Source organism: Fundulus heteroclitus, chromosome 19 (genome assembly GCF_011125445.2).
Source record: "Fundulus heteroclitus isolate FHET01 chromosome 19, MU-UCD_Fhet_4.1, whole genome shotgun sequence".
NCBI lineage: Eukaryota > Metazoa > Chordata > Actinopteri > Cyprinodontiformes > Fundulidae > Fundulus > Fundulus heteroclitus.
In genome coordinates this window covers 8,226,884-8,246,442 of record NC_046379.1, presented here as the reverse complement: position 1 = coordinate 8,246,442, position 19,559 = coordinate 8,226,884, and the positions used below count along the sequence as shown (strand labels likewise).

Sequence of the window (19,559 nt, the reverse complement as noted above, 5' to 3'; positions counted from 1 at the left end):
TTCTTTTTTTTTGTAGTACAATGTAACTTTCAATAGTTCATCGACTTCAGTCGTCACATCAGTAAATTCAGCTCCACCGACCAGACGGAGCCTTTGAAACGCACACAATGCACACAGCCCCTGGCACAAATCAATAGGAGGAGAATAAAATGCACTTCCATTTAATTAAGATAACCAGCACACTCCCCCTCATAATCTCTCATCCTCTTCCTCCATCTTTCCCTCCTGTGCTGCTGCCCATGTCAATCCCCTCAGGAGGGGGGGGCGAGCAATGTTGTCGCTCGGAATCTGGATTTAATCGTTTCTCAGATCACCGGCATGTTTTTTTTCCCCCCCTCAAGCGGGCAACCAAAACCCTCCCCCCGTGCCTGAAATGTCGTCTGGGGAGCGCTCTGCTGCTGAAATATGTTTGCTCCAGGGCGATTTCACTATTGGGGTCGACATCTTCAACCAAACGGGTTACAATCACAACCTTGTGGGGCTGCACAACGATGCTGCAGGGCTTTGGATGGGTGTTAGTAACAACCAGCAAATGGAAAAGGCTAGGACACAACAAAAATAAATTAAAGGTCAAGGATTTAATGCCCCTAGTGTTATGACTTTACCCCAAAGTACAAAGGCGTGGCAAATCAGAGTACGATTTCTTTAGCAACCAAACACTACTTGCATTTGGTAAGTAGTCCCACTGAATCCTGGATTCTAGATCCTGCTGTTTTAAAGAAAGATTAAATTTACTTCCATTTAAAAGAGTTTATTCAAATATTTAAGTGATTTTAGACATCAGAATCAGAGGTTACATTTTGTAAGATAGGATGGAAATTTTGACCGGAAGACTATTCAACAGTAGATCTAACATAAAACTCTAGCGGTCCAGTTGGAGTCAGATTATTTAAAGATTTGGACATGATTGGGGTTAGAGTCAGTTCAGTTTAATAGTGCCGCCTCAGAAGCAGTTCTTATTTTAAACAGTAGATATCAAAATCTGTCTGTATTGAACAAGGCAAAGGCAAGGCAAATTTATTTGTATAGCACATTTCAGTACAGAGACAATGCAAAGTATTTTACATTATTAAAATATGGGGGGGGGGGGAACTGAATAAAAGCAACTAGGAATAAAATGTAGAAACAAAATAGAACATGGCAAAATAGAAACTAAAAGCAAACATTAAAAACAGTTGGACTACAAAGTTGAACTAATGATGTTTCAGTAACACAGTTTAAGTAGAACAGTCGAAGGCAATCCTAAACAAATGTGTTTTTAATCTTGATTTAAAAGAACTCAGGCTTTCCGCACTTTTACAGTTTTCTGGAAGGTTGTTTCAGATAATTGGAGCATAGGAACTAAATGCTGCTTCTCCTTGTTTAGTTCTGGTTCTAGGTATGCAGAGCAGGCTGGAGCCAGAAGACCTGAGTGGTCTGGAGGGTTGATAAACTGATAACAAGTCTGTGATGTATTTAGGTGCGAAGCCATTCAGGGATTTATAGACTAACAGAAGTATTTTAAAGTCTATTCTCTGAGATACAGGGAGCCAGTGTAAGGACTTTAGAACTGGGGTGATGTTCTCTACTTTCTTAGTCTTAGTGAGGACGCGGGCAGCAGCGTTCTGGATCAGTTGCAGCTGTCTGATCCACTTTTTAGGCAGACCGGTGAAAACACCGTTGCAGTAATTAATTTGACTAAAAATAAACGCATGGATTAGTTTTTTCAGATCCTGCAGAGACATTAGTCCTTTAATCCTGGAAATGTTTTTCAGGTGATAGAAAGCCGACCTTGAAATTGTCATTAGATACTTTTGGAGGTTCAGGTCTGAGTCCATCACTACTCCCAGATTTCGGGCCTGATCAGTGGTTTCTAGCTGAAGCAGCTGAAGCTGTGTGCTAACTTTTGATCTCCACAAGAGGTAGGAGAGGAAGTGCACGTCATTCCACATATATTTAAAAACCTACATAATTTAGAGATTTTAACATTAGGCTGGTTAAGATGTTTATGTAACGTTATGCCATAAGTAATCCTTTGGGCGTTATTTAATGACAATTATCTTTGTGGAACTCACATCAATACTGCTTTTCCTGTTTGGGGAGTAACACAAAAAAGGCATGCACAACAAATTTACAAAAATGCAGATGTACATAATCAGTCAAAACAAAAACAAAAATCACTCTCACCAGACCAGGGGTCTCATTTCTAAAGCTTGCACAAAATGGGGCCTGAAACGTGTGTACGTCACTTTCCACGCAAAAGTTTGGATCTATCAAAAAGAAAAATGTGCGGTCGTCACATTGACTCTGACCCATGCATACGCTCATTTAGGAGACAGGGGAAATTACCGACACAGACGGTAAAGTGGTGAATTGCAGCCAAACTGCATCATGCTTTCTTTCAAACGTTCAATCTTAGACCATATCAGATTTTAACTATAGCTCAACCTCATCGTAAGCATTCAAAACCGCAGTGTTATTCATGCTTGTGCTGGTGACACATAACTGTACAAAAGGTCCTGTCAAATAAATAAAAAAAATCTTGAATCTTGAATAAAAGCCCATTTTATCGGGATTTTCCACCATCACGTTCCTCTCCCCGATGATCACCAGGGTGACGTGTTCCACAGATTAACAGATTATTGTGACAAGGTGCGAGGCGATTACTTTAACTGCTGTAAACATTCAAATACCCTCGTGCGTAATGCTGCGCGGTGGATAGGTACTGAAGACCTTGCAGATGTGAGAATTGAAATGAAACGTGGTTTCAGGGATCAAATATTTCCTGGCCAATGATAATGACCAGGAATGACCAATATGCCGCTTTAGATTCTGAGCATTGAATTCTGCTATAACTTAATTGCATAAGTGGCGACGCCTCCCTCCCAGGTGTTGAAAGGCCGCTCTCCAACCCCCAGAGTGCTGGTGTGCCTGCAACTCAGACACATGCAGTGCTCAGCATCCATCGGCTGCCTGAAAGGCTTTTTGCAGTGTGTTTTTCTTTTTTTTTTTCTTTGAAGAGGTTGGGGGGTTCTTTATCATCGTGGGGAAAACCTCATTCCTCCTGGTCTCCCTTCCTCCACTAAGTGTTGATCTGAACATGCAGCCTCAGAGGAATTTCACCAGGGAGCACGGCTGTTATCCGCGGTTTAAAACAGCAATCGGGTTTCATTTTTAACGGGTTCTTTTAATGTGGCCAACGTATGAGTTTTTTAACCTGACCCTAGCCAAATGAATTTCGTAGGCGGAGCTAAGCGGAACGAAATTCATCTGGCTCATTAGGTTATGAGTTTTTACCTCTGATTTACAAATTAAATAAACACCTCTCTGTGAATGTTTTCTAAAGTATCTTTGCTTTTACTCCGTGTTTGCCACTTCGCCATAATAAATAATAATAATTAAAAAAAAAAAATAATCCAGATGCTTTACATTGACCATTTGGGGGGGGCATACATACACTTTTAGTATGGATTCCACTCAATGTTTTATAAGTGACCCCAGGTTTGTGCTTTTGGGGTTTTATTTGGTGGAAGATGCTTTTTGTGAGGACAATAAGAGTGAGCTTAAATTTCCTGCAGGCCACGTGGCCATGATGCTTAACTGGAAAAAGGTGGAATATTTTTTGTCACCATTTCAAGTGAAGGAGTAGGTTGATCATCAACCAGTAAAAATATTTCAGGACACCCAAATATATTTCTTGTCTATCCCTAAATACATCATTACCTGTTTGTCCTAAACCGTTTCAATGTGGCTAAATAAAACAAACCCTGTAGAGACCTCACATTTTGTTCCCACACTTAGCCAGTTTCACCTGGGAATCTCTGCAATCACACGGAGTTCAAACTGGCTGTAATTACCACACACCAAAACAAAACTAGTAAAAATGTTCAGAGTGTGGCAGGTTGTGACTTCCAAACGGCTGGAGGATCGCTCCATCGATCGGCTGCAGCATGAACTTTCTCCCCTGGCTTGTTCATTATAAACATTCTAAAACAGAAAACGCTTATGCTGGTATTTAAAGAGTAGGGACTGCATTCGTTTTCCGGTGCACAAAGAAAACAGGTTGCACAAGATGACAGCTTTATTTCTAATAGAACAATCCCCAAGAACTTGTGCACCTCATAAAACAGACTTTTTGGAGGCTTGCATGAGTAAGTAAAACTGAAATATTATGCATATCGTGGCAGTTGATAAACTGTTTGTTTATTCTAGCAATCAGTCTGATACCACAAGAAAACCTTGCCTGCAAAATAAATTCTTACCTTGTCAGTAAATGACCTAAACCACAAATTTAAATCATGGAAACTATGTATGTTTTCAAATTCAGAGATATTCAGATTAATTTACATGTAATCCACAATTATATTTAATACTCAACAGTCATTTTCCTAATCCTTCTGTTAATTAAAACTAACTATATAAAGCAAAATGCTACCACTAATTCTCTGAAACAGTACAACAGCCAAGAGGGACTATTTTATGCATAAAAGATTTAATTTACACATTATCTAAGTTGATGAAAGGTTTAACTTAACAAGACTGCTAAATTCTAGAGCCTAAAGCTTATCTGAGGGGGAGAATATGGGAAGGGAAAGGAGGAGGAAGGAATTCAGGGTTTGCAGACACTGTCTCTGACAAGTTAGTTTTTCCAGCGGCATAAAAATCCCTTAATGAAATAGCACAGCAGCTTACTGTGGTATGGATCTCTCAATGAACTGGACTGCTTTTCTGGACCTGTGGTTCTGATGCAAGTCTCCCAGAAACTGGAAAATACCTCTGCCAACAGCTGTTGAATAAGGTAGAGCCGTGGATCTATTTCAAATTCCCCCCAAATGACAGAGCTCTATTTCACATCTCTATAAGCACCCTTACACAAGAAGCAAAACTTCGGCTACTTACTCAAGATCACGCTATTTTGCTAGGGGTCCATATCCCTGTCAAAAGTAAGACATGGAACGGTCATTCTGTAAATGCAGAGCCAGGCTTATTTGCTCTACTCTTTTTTTCACCATGACAGTCTGGACTAACGTCTGCATTACCACGGATAACACCCTGACATGTCAAGTCTGCTCTATCCTACCAGACCTTGTAAACAACATCAAAATGCTTCTGCGATAACTGTCTCCAAACCCGCAAGGGCAATCCACTCTTCTTCTGTCCAGATTCATAGCCTTAGACAAAGTAGAACAGACTACAGACCACTCACAGAGAAAAGAAAGTCACAAGACACCCCCGAGCACAATGGAGGTGTAGAGGAAAATCAAAAAGCTTAGCAGCAATTTAAACGAAAACATTTATCACAACCAAATCTGTAAATTTGTGTTCATATTCACAAAGACTCCCAGAGTGCTCTGACTGAGCTCATATCTTAACCTAAAAATTTGCACCTAGGAGTCTTAGCTTAAGAGTGATTCAGATAGTTGCTGAGAGCGACTAAGGAGATGACAGAAATCATTATCTTAGCGAGAAGATGTGGTTGACCCAGTTGCTAGGTGTGACGCTGTCTTCTAAGAGCTGTGATTGGTTAATATAAGAAAACAAACACACACACACTCCTACAAATAAAAGAAGAGAAATCAACTGATTATACTGGAATAAGAAATGTGTCATGATGATGCAACTTAACAAAATTGAATCATTGTCACACAGCATCAAAATGTATTTACATCCGCATAATTTTGATTGGCTCGTATATTTCCTTGCCGTACTGGTAATTTTACTACTTTATCTACTTGATATTAATGTGCACTCACCTATAAAATGATCAACACAATGTGGAGAAAAAGGTGGACAATAACGAACTAAACAGAGGAGCAGTGCCTCTGTCCGTACCGCTCTGTACAGAGAATAGAGGAGTGTTGAAAGGTAAATTGGTCCCTGGCTACCGGCGCATATGGTTGGACTTTGAAGTACATTGCCACGCAGATCAATGCATCTTTTTCTCTACTTTCACACACCAGCCTGGAAAGTGAGAAGCGCTCAGGGCAGCAATCAAAAGCCAGAGAGGAGATGGAATCACACAAGCAAACTTATCAATGACTATATAGGCTACTGACGTCATCATGTACAATAAGGGAAATACTTTCTCGTATTAATTATCTTGTCTAGGGTATGTATTTAAAGATTTTCTGCTTTTTCCTACTTTTTTGACTTTTCCATTTCTACTAAAATGTTTAGTACCGAGATGATTTTCTGTAAATAAAATATAAAAATTATCCTATACTATATTCTTTGTACATTTATCCAATTTTTACTCATAATTATTCAACATTTGTCCAACAATTTATTTATCCTCAAAAAATTATTGGGGCATTGAAACTAATCAATTCTCCCTATGTGGATGATGAAGTTTATCTTTTCTAAATATGAATAATTGTTTAGTAATTGTATTGTTAAAGAAGCAATGTGCAAATTTTCACCACTAGGTGGGGCTTGAGTACTGTCTGTGGCCCAAAACAAGACGTGAATCAAGCCACGCCTCAGCCTACCTCTGCTCTAGCTGCAACCAGGCACCCATTTCCCTTTCTCACCCATCGCCACGTATGTGTATAATTGCAAAAGGACAGAAACACAGCAAAACAGCATCACCTTTCAGAGGAACATGTCTAGTGAAGAAGTAACTGACTCATAAGTTTATAATGCTGTTAGCAAGAGAACGTTTTTGTCCACTCTCCGCCATTTTGTGCCTGGCAGTGGCATTTTATGGGCAGGGAGGGGCTAAGCCCTGAGTGGCAGCTGTTCACATGCACGAACATGCACGTGCAGCTGGCCTGGGTATGTAAACAAAGGACTGGAGAACAACACAGAGAGATGATGTGTGACGTCATAACACAGTGCATCTAAAAAGATACCTTTAGATCTTCAAAAAATATTTTTTAGTTATTTCTTGCTAAAATAATGATATTTCGCTTATTGTCCCTATAAGGAAGTTAATGTGCTCATTTCCTCCACTGTTTAGGTGGTGGATCAGCCAAACAACTCTGTTTTCCCGATCTTCCCTGCTTAAGGTTCGCTAAAAGTCCTCCTCAGCACTCCTAACAATGTTTAGGAGCTCTCTTAAGGAATAAGATGATTTGTGAATAACTTTAATCTTACCGGGGTAAAATTCTTAGAATTATTTTAGAATTTGGGAAATTCTAAGATTTTTTTCCTAAAATTACATCACTAAGAGCTACTTTTAGTCTTAGGATTCTTTGGGAATACGGAACAGGTATTTGGGCTGACTTGGCAAGGCCATTTTTTTTGCTGGCTCTGTTGTTCTATTTTCCTGTGTGTATCTTAGAACTTGGAAGCCTCAAAAGTCCGACGCAATGCTTGATCAACAAGTAATGTGCCTTTGGGAAATGTTCGGCTACATCATGCTAATCAGTGAGAAAGAAACATGGATTACAGTACTTTATCCAGATCCAATTTTAGTCAAGAGAGAGTTGAAATTTAAACAAAGTCAGGAAAATAGAATATCAAGGCTGAAGCCGTTTCCTATTTCAAAAATCATCACATTGAAAATAAAAAATAAGGTCACTTTTAGAGTTTAACACAATCGTTAGTTAAGGTTGACTAATAATTATTTTGTAAAATATTTTCAGAATTTTTAGATGAGCAAAATAGGACAATTTCCATAAGGTAATTCAGACAAGATAAACCTAATTCAGGGTCACCCAAACTTTCAGACTTTAAAGGAGTTTTTGCAGAAGTTTGCCCCCTCTGGCGACAAGTTGAAATGACACTAGCGTTGCACTAGCGTTGTGCACATGGGAGAAAAGGAAGTAGCATCTGCTGTTGCGACTGCACAGGTTATTTGTTAAGGGGCGTAATGTCTTCTGAGGTAAGAAAGTTAGAAATATTGAACTTAGCCCATATTCTTTTGCTAATGTGTCAATGGTGGCTGATACTCAACAAAGTAGTCAGGTGTATGAGAGTGTGCAGTGTGTCGCACCCACTAACTCACCCAGCGAAGAAGACCCAAATCACTCCATCATAAACTGACTAATGGAGCCTATAGACACAATTTCGGTAAATAGAGGAAGACTAATTTTACACATCAGGCAATTTTAGGGGCATGTAAGGGAAAGAAAAAGAATATATAATTACCTTTTAAACTTGTACACTGAGTATGGCAAAAGCATGGGATTAAATGCTGTCACTAAATCTGTTGTTTTAGCAAAGGCCATTTTGAAGGACCTTGGTGAAATCAGTTATACGTGTTGAAGAAAACATCCCTGGTTTATTCTGTTCCTTACAAGGATAAACTTGTAGTAATTTTGAAAAGATTTAAAACAGATTAAGCCATTTGACACTGTTTTACTCTAAAATGTAAGCATTGGTCTAATTTAGCTCAGGCTGGGCTTTAATTAAATAGGTTCCATCCATAACCTGACTTGGGCTTGATTTTTCATTCACAATCTCTCAATGTGCAATCTGTCCAAGATGAAGTTTAAAAGCAGAATTTTAAATTAAACACTGATACACCTACGCTGTCAGTCCCTGCCAGGCTGATTTAGGAGCGTGTGCGTGAGTGAGACAATTCCCAGCACTCATCATCTCACGATTATAGGCCTTCTCAAGGTTACCACGAACACACCCCTCTATAGTGCAATCAAACCTGATTAGCATATTACTTGATGATCTTTTGATGCACACTCCTACCTGTTCACTTTGCACACATGCAGACACAACACCCACACATGCTACAAATATGAGGGCAAGTGTTGACTGAACGACTTTAATCAAACAGGATAGAGTGCATTTCCCTAACCCTAACCCATGAGCAAAGATCAACCTCATTCTTCAACATTTCAGGGGCTAGATGTTGTGGTTAGAACAATGTTTATGGATTATATAATAAGAGAATGAATGAGAAAAAAATTATTAGGTGGGCCTGGGGACTATGTCTGCAGCCATACTGTTCTACACAGATAGGCCTCCTCTACATATTATTTGAACTGGCACACAAACCCCATTTTGTGTGTACTCTGTCACCATAAAGATTGCAATAAGCAACAACTATTATAATAAAAGCACCCACCATCACATGTAATGAAGAGCCCATTGTGTTCTTAGTACTTAATACACCTGTAAACACCCCTTAAAGACCATGTAAAGTCTATCCACTATCCACTACTAAAGTGAGAGAACACTGTAGGTAAATGGAACAAGGGTGTATGCATCGCATTACATATAATCGTGCAATCCCATGGAAGCTATTTTATTTTATGTGTAAGTTGTGGAAAAATAACCTTTAAGTTTCTAGAAAGTAAGATTTATTTAAAAAAATATATATATTTACAAGTACCTGGAAAGTAACACCTGGGTATCAGAAAGTAAAGTTAGGTTCTGGTAAAGCACAGGATATATTGCAAATTGCAAAGTAACCTGTACTTCATCGAAAGTAACATGAGTTCCAGTAGGTTTAGGAAAAGTAACTACTTAGTTCTGGAAAGTAGCGTGTAAGTACAAGAAATTAATATTTAGGTTTGGGAAGCTTTATGCTTTAAAGGTATAGTGGACATTTTTTTTTCAGCTTTGAGTTCCAGGGGCATCACTATTGGTTTATCTATTGGTTGTCTCTCATGTTAATCATTGTGACACGCTCACGTAACACCAATATGCGTGCACATTCCTTGCTAGTTTCCTTGCACTAGTGTTTATATATCCAGTGAGCTTCAGTTTCAGTCATTCATTGTGGCTCTTTGCAAATGGCTGAAAGTCTCAAGAAGCAAACTGTCTACAAGTTTATGAGAAGAAGAGGAAGGCCTCAGAAGAAAGAAATAAGACCAGAGTGTATTCGAGAGATTCTTTCATACAATCCCTCTGAGGAGTGGAGGAGCAGGTAGGATGGTGTTATGCATGCAACGTAATTTTGACTTCTTGTTCGTCCAAAATATAAACACTTTGGCCCTCATAAAATTGTCTCTTATCCTTGAGTTTTAGCTGCACAGTAATTCAATGGTATTTTACTGTGCAAGTGTATTGGTAGTGTTTGCCAGTTTTCTATTATTCTGATTGTCCTGCACTGGTAGATCTGAATTTTTCCCCAAATGTAAACAATATCAGCGTATTGCCAACCAGTTAAAAACAGATTTGAGTCATTTCTTATTTGTTTGTTGTTTTTTTGTCACAGGTGATTGAGTGGCTTGACTGCTTTTGCCACTTATGTTATGGTAGTGTAGTGTTCTCCATTTTGTCTGGGTATGTTGTTTTTTTGTTCTCACTGCTGTTTCTTGGCAAAGCGGCTGTGCCAGCAGGCACTCAGCACAGTGTGGCGCCGCAGAGCACCTCGCCAAGACTGGTCTGAGTCACATGACCATGTGTGACTTTGTTTCTGCTTCTGGATGTCTACTGTATTTAATATGAATGTATTCCTTAATATGGACTAATCCAAGCACATATGCACTGTTACGCAGGAACTCACACTCAGTCCAATCAGACAGACACTACGGCGCTACATCCATCCACACTCTGATTGCAAACGAGAACCAACAACAGAATATTTGGTGACAAAATAAAATGCAGACAGACACAGCTTTTCTGATGCAAATACTATCTACTAGGTCTGTCAGAACCTAGATGAAAATTGACTTAATAATTCCGATTTGGATATCATTTCAGGGACCCAATTTTAAACCATTGTCAACAGAAAACAGAATCTCCTTTCAGTTTCAGTTACAGATTTGAATATGTCACCTCAATTCTGCCAAGTAAACCTGTCCACCTTCCCCCTCTCTAACAGTTGTGCTGGGTGATCCCAGTCTGGCTCGTTTATCAGCACTCAGTCAAGCGCACAGATCCCAACTGTCCAAGTACTTCTGACCTCCACTGAGCCACCCAGTCATGATCTCTTTCATGAACAGGTTCACTGGATTCTGCTGCTGTGAGATAAATCTCTTTGTCCAGTTTAAAACACATGACCCTTGTTTGCTTCAGTAGTTCAGACAGTCTCATAATTTTCCATAACAACCAGATTAAGGTTGATTCACAGGTCTGGAAGCCTCTTCAGAGGTCAGTCTCCTGTCACCAATCTGTAATGTGTGCAAATCTCAATTTGACTTTTGCCATGATGGCTTCTTTAAACGTGAAATTAACCAGTATATTTCCAGTTATTGTAAATCATCAAACAGGGCTCCCCCTCAAGGCCTTTTCATGGTATTCAAGTACAGGATTTCAAATGACGGCATTCAGAAAGCACAAGAGCCGTTTGCACCTGGAATAAGAGTCTGCTCCTCAAGCTCCAATGCAATATTTCCCAAGTGGAAGAAATTGAAATGCAGACATCAGCTCAGTTGAGAGTCTCTGACTTGAGCAGAGAAAGAAGTCTCTCATAGTCTGTTTTGGTGTCAGGATCTGAGGAAAGGATGGACCGGGGGATCAACAGATCCGGACTTTATCTGCAGCCCTATGAACGTTGCTCTGGTCTGTCTTGAAAGTTTCTGTTTAGGATTCCTTCCAGCCATCCCACTGAGCGCAGATCCAAAACTCTCTAGACTAGAAGGATTATATCTATTCTAGTCAAAGAGTGTTTTGGGATCTTCGGAAGAAGGTGGAGAATGTTGCCTGAGAGGGGAGTGTTGGACCAATTTCCTCTGAAAACCTCTCAGATTGCTAGATGGAAGCAAATGTTTGACACTGTCTAAACTTAATTTATGAACCATTCATAACTTTGTTTTTTTTTTACACCTTCACTTTAAAGGCAGATTTATATATTTGGGAGTTTTCAGTCCAAAAAAATAAACAGCAAATATATTAATGAAAGCCATTAATCTGCAACTCATCACAGATTTCGAAACAAGCAGGTCACCTTGGGTGCTCTTCTAGTTGGAGAGAAAAAAAACAACAGAATGAGCATAGAGGCTCATCTGAAAGTGCTGTAAGATACAGCATTTTTGAATTGGAGGGAATTTAAGATTTAAGAATGATTATCATCATTTTCCAAAGTGGTCATAGTTTGAGGAGAAACACGCTGTACACATTCAGGAAAAACTGAACAGATCTGAGTACACAATTATCTGTGCATACCTGTGTTTCTATTAAGAGTCCCATGAAGACTCATACGGATGGTGTGTTTAAACCAGAGGGAGGCGATAAGACAGCGAGAATCAACTGAGAATAAGACTAATCAAGCCGAGAAGAGACAAAACTGGGTCTGATTAAACAAACTGCTGCAGGTGGAAGAGAGGCAAAGAAAGAATCAGCTGATAAGATAAGGGAAAATGAACATTTCAAAAAACAAAAAGAATCAAAGTGGAGTCTAAAAGTGAATATAGAGAATCTAGCTTGAACTCATCACCGTCAAATAAGACCATTCTGAAGCAGAGAGACAGTTTCCTATTATCTCATTTTCCCAGTATGTTTTCTTCTGCCACTAGTTAGCTGGCATGCAGGCAGCAGAATGGAGCCTCTCGTGTGCCGAACAGGCGACAACAGGGATCCTGCGTGCGTGCAATACCTAATAATGGCAACCATCTCGCAGAGAGAGGGATTAAAGCAACAAGGAGATACAAGAGCGGAGGTGAGGGAGGGGAGAGGAAATCTCCGGGAGCAGAAATCTCCTGGAGTGAGCACCAGTCTTATGTACCGGGGAAGCCATTTTGGGTGCAGAACTAATCACAGGCAGGGAAGAGGCCTGGATGCGTTTCATACACAAAGCACCTGCAATGCCTTCTTCTAATCCAACGTCGGTGTTCTGACAAACATTTCCAGTTTTTCTAAAACGGTGATTTACAAGTGTTTCAAAACACAAGGACACAGATAAGGACTTGTACCCTAACAAAAAAACTGGATCAGGCATAGAAACATGATATTAGGTCAATCATACAAGGACATGTCTTCCAGCCAATGTAAACTTTGGATTCAATGTTCTATTTTAAAATGTTAAATTCTCTCCAGATTCAGATTCTTATATTGTTCAATTCATTTTGAGCTATTTTTAAATTTACTATATATGTATATAACATATACAACAAAAGATGGAATTCACAGATGAACAGCAATCAATAGTTATATAAGTTATTTGTAACAGCTTTAACATTGAGAACCTAAAAGTGTTAACTCAATCAAAAAAATTAAATATTCTTCAATAAAACATGGTGGGCATTGTGTAAACATTGGGTCACCATTTAGAGGAAAGCCCTCCTAGATGGCAGAATGCAGCCTTGATATACATCATGTTTTAATCCAAATGAGTTGCTAAAATTAAATAAAAGGCTTTATTGTTTGACAAAACCAAACTTGAACGTTTGGCCCAGAATATCCAAAAGGTATATTATTCAAAAAAACAACCCTGGGTATGATCAAAAGAACACAGTGCCCAATGTGGAACATGGTGGCGGCAATATCATGCCCTGGGGTTCCTTTCTTTCGTCAGATTTGGGTTTCTTATTATAGAAAAATTAATTAAGAGCAGTTCGTAATACAATTTAGCTTTGACACAGAACCTCAAGATGTCTACAACAAAGCCGAAGATTGATGATGATGATGATGATGATGATGATGATGATGATTATTATTATTATCATCATCAACCAGGACTTAATACTGAAATTGGAGCACAAGGTGCATCAATGAAGTTTTAGTGTAAAGGTGAGCACACTCCAACCAGGCTATTTGAACTTTATTCATTTATCTTTAATTCTAAAATGATTTTGTTTTTAAATCAAACTTTACTTTTTCTACAGTGTTATGGAAAATAAAAGTTTTAAAACGTGTTTATAGTCTAATTTTGTTAGACTATAAATCAGACAATCTGGTATTTTAAAAGGATGTTTTCACTTTTTAGTGTCATTGTATGTCTAGTACAGACAACGTTTAACGAAGTTTAAAAAATGTTCTACAAGTTACATTAAACACATATCTGGAACATAGTGCAACAGAATGTATCCTAGGGTCTCCATACTAAATTTGATCTAAAACCTATGCCTCAAACTTGTTGTTTAATACCTAACTGTGGGGGTCCCAACCTCACCTTAACCTAATATACTGATACAGGAGACCTTATTTTAAATGTATAGAAATTTTAAAGAGACTTGGTTCAAAGAGTTTAACTCTAAAATTGAAAACCAACTAATCTTTACAGGGAAACATTTGTATCAGGTTTTTGCTCATTCAGCCTCCCAGAGGAATGATGGCTTGTTCCCACAATCAACTTCAGAATACGTTATCTAAAAAAAAATCCACGTTTTTAGTGAAAGAAACATTAAAGTGGAAACATTAGCTGGATTCATATAATCACTCATAGCATCACTGCACAGCATCAACATTTTCTGGAGTGAAATTGAGATAGATGGTGGTTTATCTGTGAATTAAAGACAGGGACAAATACATTTTTTAAGAAGCCTATTAAGGATTTTAAATTTAGTTCCAACACTTTAGAAATGCTGCTGATAATATACTTGCAGAAACTGAGGTTCCGCTCAGACTCTTGGCAGAATATAATGAAGCGAAAGCCACAAAATTTCCATTCCAATACAAGACTTTTCAGGTTAAAAAAAGGAAATAGGACAGCTAAATTCCCTGAAACAAACATCAAATATAAAATTTTCAATTCTACTAATTTCTAGCTGTTTTCTTCCAGACTTACTGGTGATTTGATTATTTTGTCTCAGCTTCTGGTTGTTTTAAGATTAAATGTGTTTTTTTCCCCCTTTTTATTCTGTAATCAGTATCACATTATGACTTTATGTTCCAGAGGTGTATATTTTATGTTCTTGGTGAATTTATCTATTTTCAACTTTAATTTTATTTGCACCTAAACATATTTGAATTGTTTAGATTAAACTAGGATAACCTTGGGTCATTTTGCAATGATGAAGCACATGTGGGTTCCACAAGGGTCCTTTACCCGTGCCACTTCTATTCAATATCTGCATGCTCCCCTTTACTCAGATTATAGCGAATAACAACATTTCTTGAAATATGCTGAAGAGCGATAGCTTTATGATTCTGTGGCACCACATGGCAATGAACCCACAACATTAATGTGTCCATCAGTGAGTGGATTGGTCATGACTCCATTATAAGTTGCAGAAAAAATAGACATGGTTTCAGGGCTCAGATACAACACTCTGCCACACTTTTAGCACTCAGAGCTGCATTTTTAAAACTGTATAAAGATTATCGAAATCATTATTGTTCAGGGAATTATTCATTCATTAATTTATAAAGCTTTTTAAAATATCCAAATAAGGAGACCAAAGTGCATAACAATACAATCCTAAAAACTCAAGCAAAGCAAAACAATTCAATTAAAAAGCTATATGCTAAGTAACGTTAAAAGCCTTTCTGAACAAAAATGTGTTCAATTTGCTTTTAAAAAGGCCGGGTTCAGTGATGGCACAAACCTCCTAGGGAAGCTGGTTCCAGAGAGTGGGTGCCATCAACAAAATGGTCACCCCAGGGCTTAATCCAAGTCCTAGAAATGTCTAATAAAAGCTAACTGGATGACAGCAAAGATCACACAAACACTTAAAAGTTCAAATAAACAAAGAAGTGCAAGGCTGTTAGGAGATTTAAACATGAACAGTAAAACATTATAATCAATTCTAAAATTAACAGGAAGCCGCTTTAAAGAATATAAAACTGGAGTAATGTACGCATGTCCGGAGGTGAATTCTGGACAAGCTGACAGTGATTTTGGCATGACTGTGAGACACAGGCATAAAAAGGATTACGACAGTTGAGTCTGGAGCACAAAAAAAGCATGGGTGATCTTCTCCAGGTCAGAAAGAATTTAAAAAAGCCTTAGAGTTGGACAAAAGAATCAGCTGTAAAAAAAAAAGTGTGTCCTGACCCCAGAGTCAATTTAATTTTAAAATGTAAAACTCTTCTCAAAAATTATTCCCAAAGTTTTACCACTGTTTGTTAGATTAAAAATCAGAGCACTGACATCTGTAGTGGCATTGGCACCAAATATATTTAATCTTTTGCATAAAAGAAAAAAAATGTCTAGCCCAACCACTGATTGACAGCAGTAATACAATCCCGGAAAGAATGGCAACTTTTACCTGGCTTCAGAGGCCAGTAGATCTGTAGACCAGCTCTACAGCAGGCGAAGGATAACTGCTGATGAGTTATAATAAATCCAAGTGGCAGGATATAAAATGAAAATAAAAGAGGCCAAGAATGGAGCCCTGTGGGACTCCACATGAAAGAGGAGCCGGATGAGAAGTAAAATTATTAATCATGACAGAAAGTTCTGTCATAGGTGAACCCCTTTAATGCTGTGCCTAAGATGCTGACATGGTGGTTCAATCATGACAAAATAAATGATTGATCTACTGTGTCAAACACTGCTGTGATGTCCAACAAAACCAGAACCACTGCAGACTTTTGGTCTAATCATGATGTACTTTTGATAAAGCGTCTATTTACCATCTCTTGATCTAAAGCCAGACTGATTTTTTTCAAAGATGCCATTGTTATTTAAAAAAGATTGAAGTTGAATAAAAAATAAAAAAAATCTAAAACCTTTTTTTTTTGGGGGGGGGGGGGTAAATTAGAAATTTGTCTAAAATGAGATAGATCAAAGTGGGGTTTTATAAGAACAACAGCATGGTTAAAACCAGTTCCTGAGCTGAGACAAAAGTTAATAAAAGTTAGAAAAGCAGGGCCCACAGTAACAAAAACATCTTTCATCAATCTAGATGGAAGACAGTCAGTTAGAAAATCATTAAGCCGGGCGTACACTGTACGAGTTTTTCCCCTTTTCGGGCCGATTCTTCAGTCGTGCGAGCATTTTTTGAATCGGCCGAATTTCAGCTTGATCGTAGAGGGGGGGAGGAGGGGGGACTGGATTCTCACGACTACCTCCAGATCAGGAATCGGACGATCGGTGAAAATCAAACATGTTTGAAATTCAGTCGGCTGTCGTGAGGTTTTCGTGAGCGCATCCTGCTGTTCAAGCAGAGCTACGAGGGGGCGCCCTCCCCGTCCCCGCCAGCGGAGGGAGGGAAGCGGGCGTCCCTGAAGCAACCTCCGGCCGGTGTTGGGGAGGGCGAGCCGTCCGGTCCGCGCAACGCGCTGGCCGCCTGTTTCGGCATTCCTCCGCGGTCCGCAACGCGCTTGCTGCCTGTTTCGGCACTCCTCCGCTTGTTGGGGGGGCGGGCCGGGCGACCTGCCGTGCCGCGCGGCCGCCGGTGCGTCTCGTCCCTCCTCTCTCCCCTCCGTTCCCCTGACGCCCGGTGCCTCCTGCGGGCTTCGCCAGAGCTGGGCTCGAACCCCTGCTCTGTCACCTACCGTCGCTCGCCTGCCTCTGCCACCACAGTGAGCGGTCCCAGAGGGGACACGACGTACAGTGTGAGCAGTCCGGTCTCGTCCGAGCGTCGCGCCACACAGATCGTGAGCGGTGAACTTTTAAACCCCGCGGTTCCCTCGCACAGTTTGAGATGTATATAAGTACCACGACTGAAAAACTCGTACAGTGTACGCCCGGCTTTAGGTGTCATATGTACCGCAATCCTATCGAAAACTGAAAAAGACACCGGTTCAAACGGTTCAAATAAAGCTGAAACAGCGGGCACAACAGAGACATCTACAGTAGTCACATCTTAAAGATGCCCTTTGTCTGTGAAAAAGGAAAGAAAATTATTACACGTGGTGACTGATGCATAAAAGAGACTGATGGATTAATAATAGAGTAGACTGTATTAAATAACACTCTTGGACAATGACTGCTGCAAAAGTAATTACATCAGACAAAAAAAAAAAAAAAGATTTTGCTTCTTCACGAGATCTCTGGTACTGAGCAAGGTTTTTTTTTCATAATGTTAACTTCCATTTTCATTCTGCTTTCTTACATTGTCACCAGAATCTATGAGGGACATCATTTATCCAAGGCTCAGCTTTGGGTATGACACGTTTAAACCTACCGGGGGCAAGTGAATCCACAATATCATGGAAAGTCTCATAAGAAAGTCAAAAGATGAAAGGAAATCATCAGGACAAAACGAGGTGCTCAGTGCATCAGACATATAGGGGTGTTAGTCCTTAAAAGCCGTAGTGAACCGTCCAGCTGTTGCAGGCGTAAGAATATGGCCAGAACAGCCTGCTGATAAGGGCCTACTGGCTGGAGAGGGAGCTTCAAAATCAATGATGATAGGAAAATGACCTGAGATAGGAGTCTGAATTTCTTTTTACAAAAAGAGACGAACAACCAATGGGACATAAGCTCTGACATGGGTTCATTTAGATGGGCGGTAATCACAATCACATGGAAGAAAATGTGTGAGCTCAGCTTTTTTTTAAAAATGTCCTTGTAAATAGCGGCAATTCCTCCACCACGTCCGGTCAAATGTGGAGAAATAAAAAGAAAGAACATAATGGCGTCATCTGCTTTCAGCCAATTAAGATTTTCCTGTCAAATCATGAACCAGTGCAGCAATCCTTGCGACTACAGCAGCTTATAGTATTGTAATGATGTCTTGATAGATCTCAGTAAATAAAAATAAAAATAAAAATAAACACTCAGGCTGCTGCTCCTCCAAAATGCTGCAGCTAAAGTCCTGCAAACACCAGGGAAATAGATAATTTCCCAGTGAAGCTTTGATCCATGCACAGACTCGGCTCATGAAGAAATAGATAGATTAAACACTTGTTATTGGTCCTTCAGGCACTGAATGGTCTTCAACATTCTGTAAATTCATCCAAGTGTTACTGGAGTTAACCACAGAGACCCCTACAATCATTACAAACCTGTTTTTATCTGTTTTCCCAGGACCGGAACATGACTAAGATTGAAGTTGCAAGATGTCTACAAAGATAACGGGCATCAAAGTGGGTAGCAGGGAATGGCACTGAAAATTAAACAGAAAGGGCCTTTGGCTTCACGCTTTAAAGAAATACTATGATAGGAATGGATAGTGAAGCCTCTAATTATTTAAAATTTAAATATATATATATATTTCTTCTTTCTGGATGTGATTTACAGTAAGTATTAAATTAATGTCACCTAAACATACCAATATATGTACAGTAATAGAAATGCTTCAGTTCAACTTTACAGGACATTCTGTCAGACAAGTTTTTTGCTAAAAAGAAAAATGTGAGCATCTTATAAATCCCGCCTGCAGATCACAGCTGCTGAGTGGACACTTTGGTTTGTGGAAAGAAAAGCTGGAGAGGGTTCTTCTGAAAACTGATCCGCTGTGCGGCCTTCCTGCGTCCTCTTAAAGTCTTTTTACAAATCATGAAACACGCTTAAACACACACACACACACACACACACACACACAGAGAGAACACACAAAGTAAGTCTCTTTTCTCCCTCTTTCATTTGCTGCTGGCTTAATTACTCACTTAACACAAGCACCCTCAGTGAGAAAGCATTACAGACCACAGACAAGTAAACACATTAAAACATCAAACACGTTCCACTCAAACACTCACAGAGCAATCGGCGCTTTTCATACAGGCGGAAAAGGAAAGATTTCGAAAAGGCTGTACCTTTGCTTTTAGCTAGAAGAGCAGCAGCAGCAGCAGCAGCAGGAGGGAGAGAAACAGAAAGTCCACAGCCGAGCCAGGCCAGGCAGGGAGGGAGGAAGAAGAGGACGAAGAGTGAGTTCATGAGGGTTAATCAGTGAACACAGCATCTC

General features: G+C 39.5%; 1 protein-coding gene across 1 annotated transcript in view; it reads right to left on the bottom strand.

The window, feature by feature from the left end:
* Window positions 1-19,559, bottom strand: part of nrxn3a (neurexin 3a) — a 185,152-nt gene that overhangs the window by 129,230 nt on the left and 36,363 nt on the right. The window contains 1 exon segment of the mRNA XM_036150709.1: window positions 19,411-19,422. Coding sequence (XP_036006602.1) covers window positions 19,411-19,422 — 12 coding nt within the window.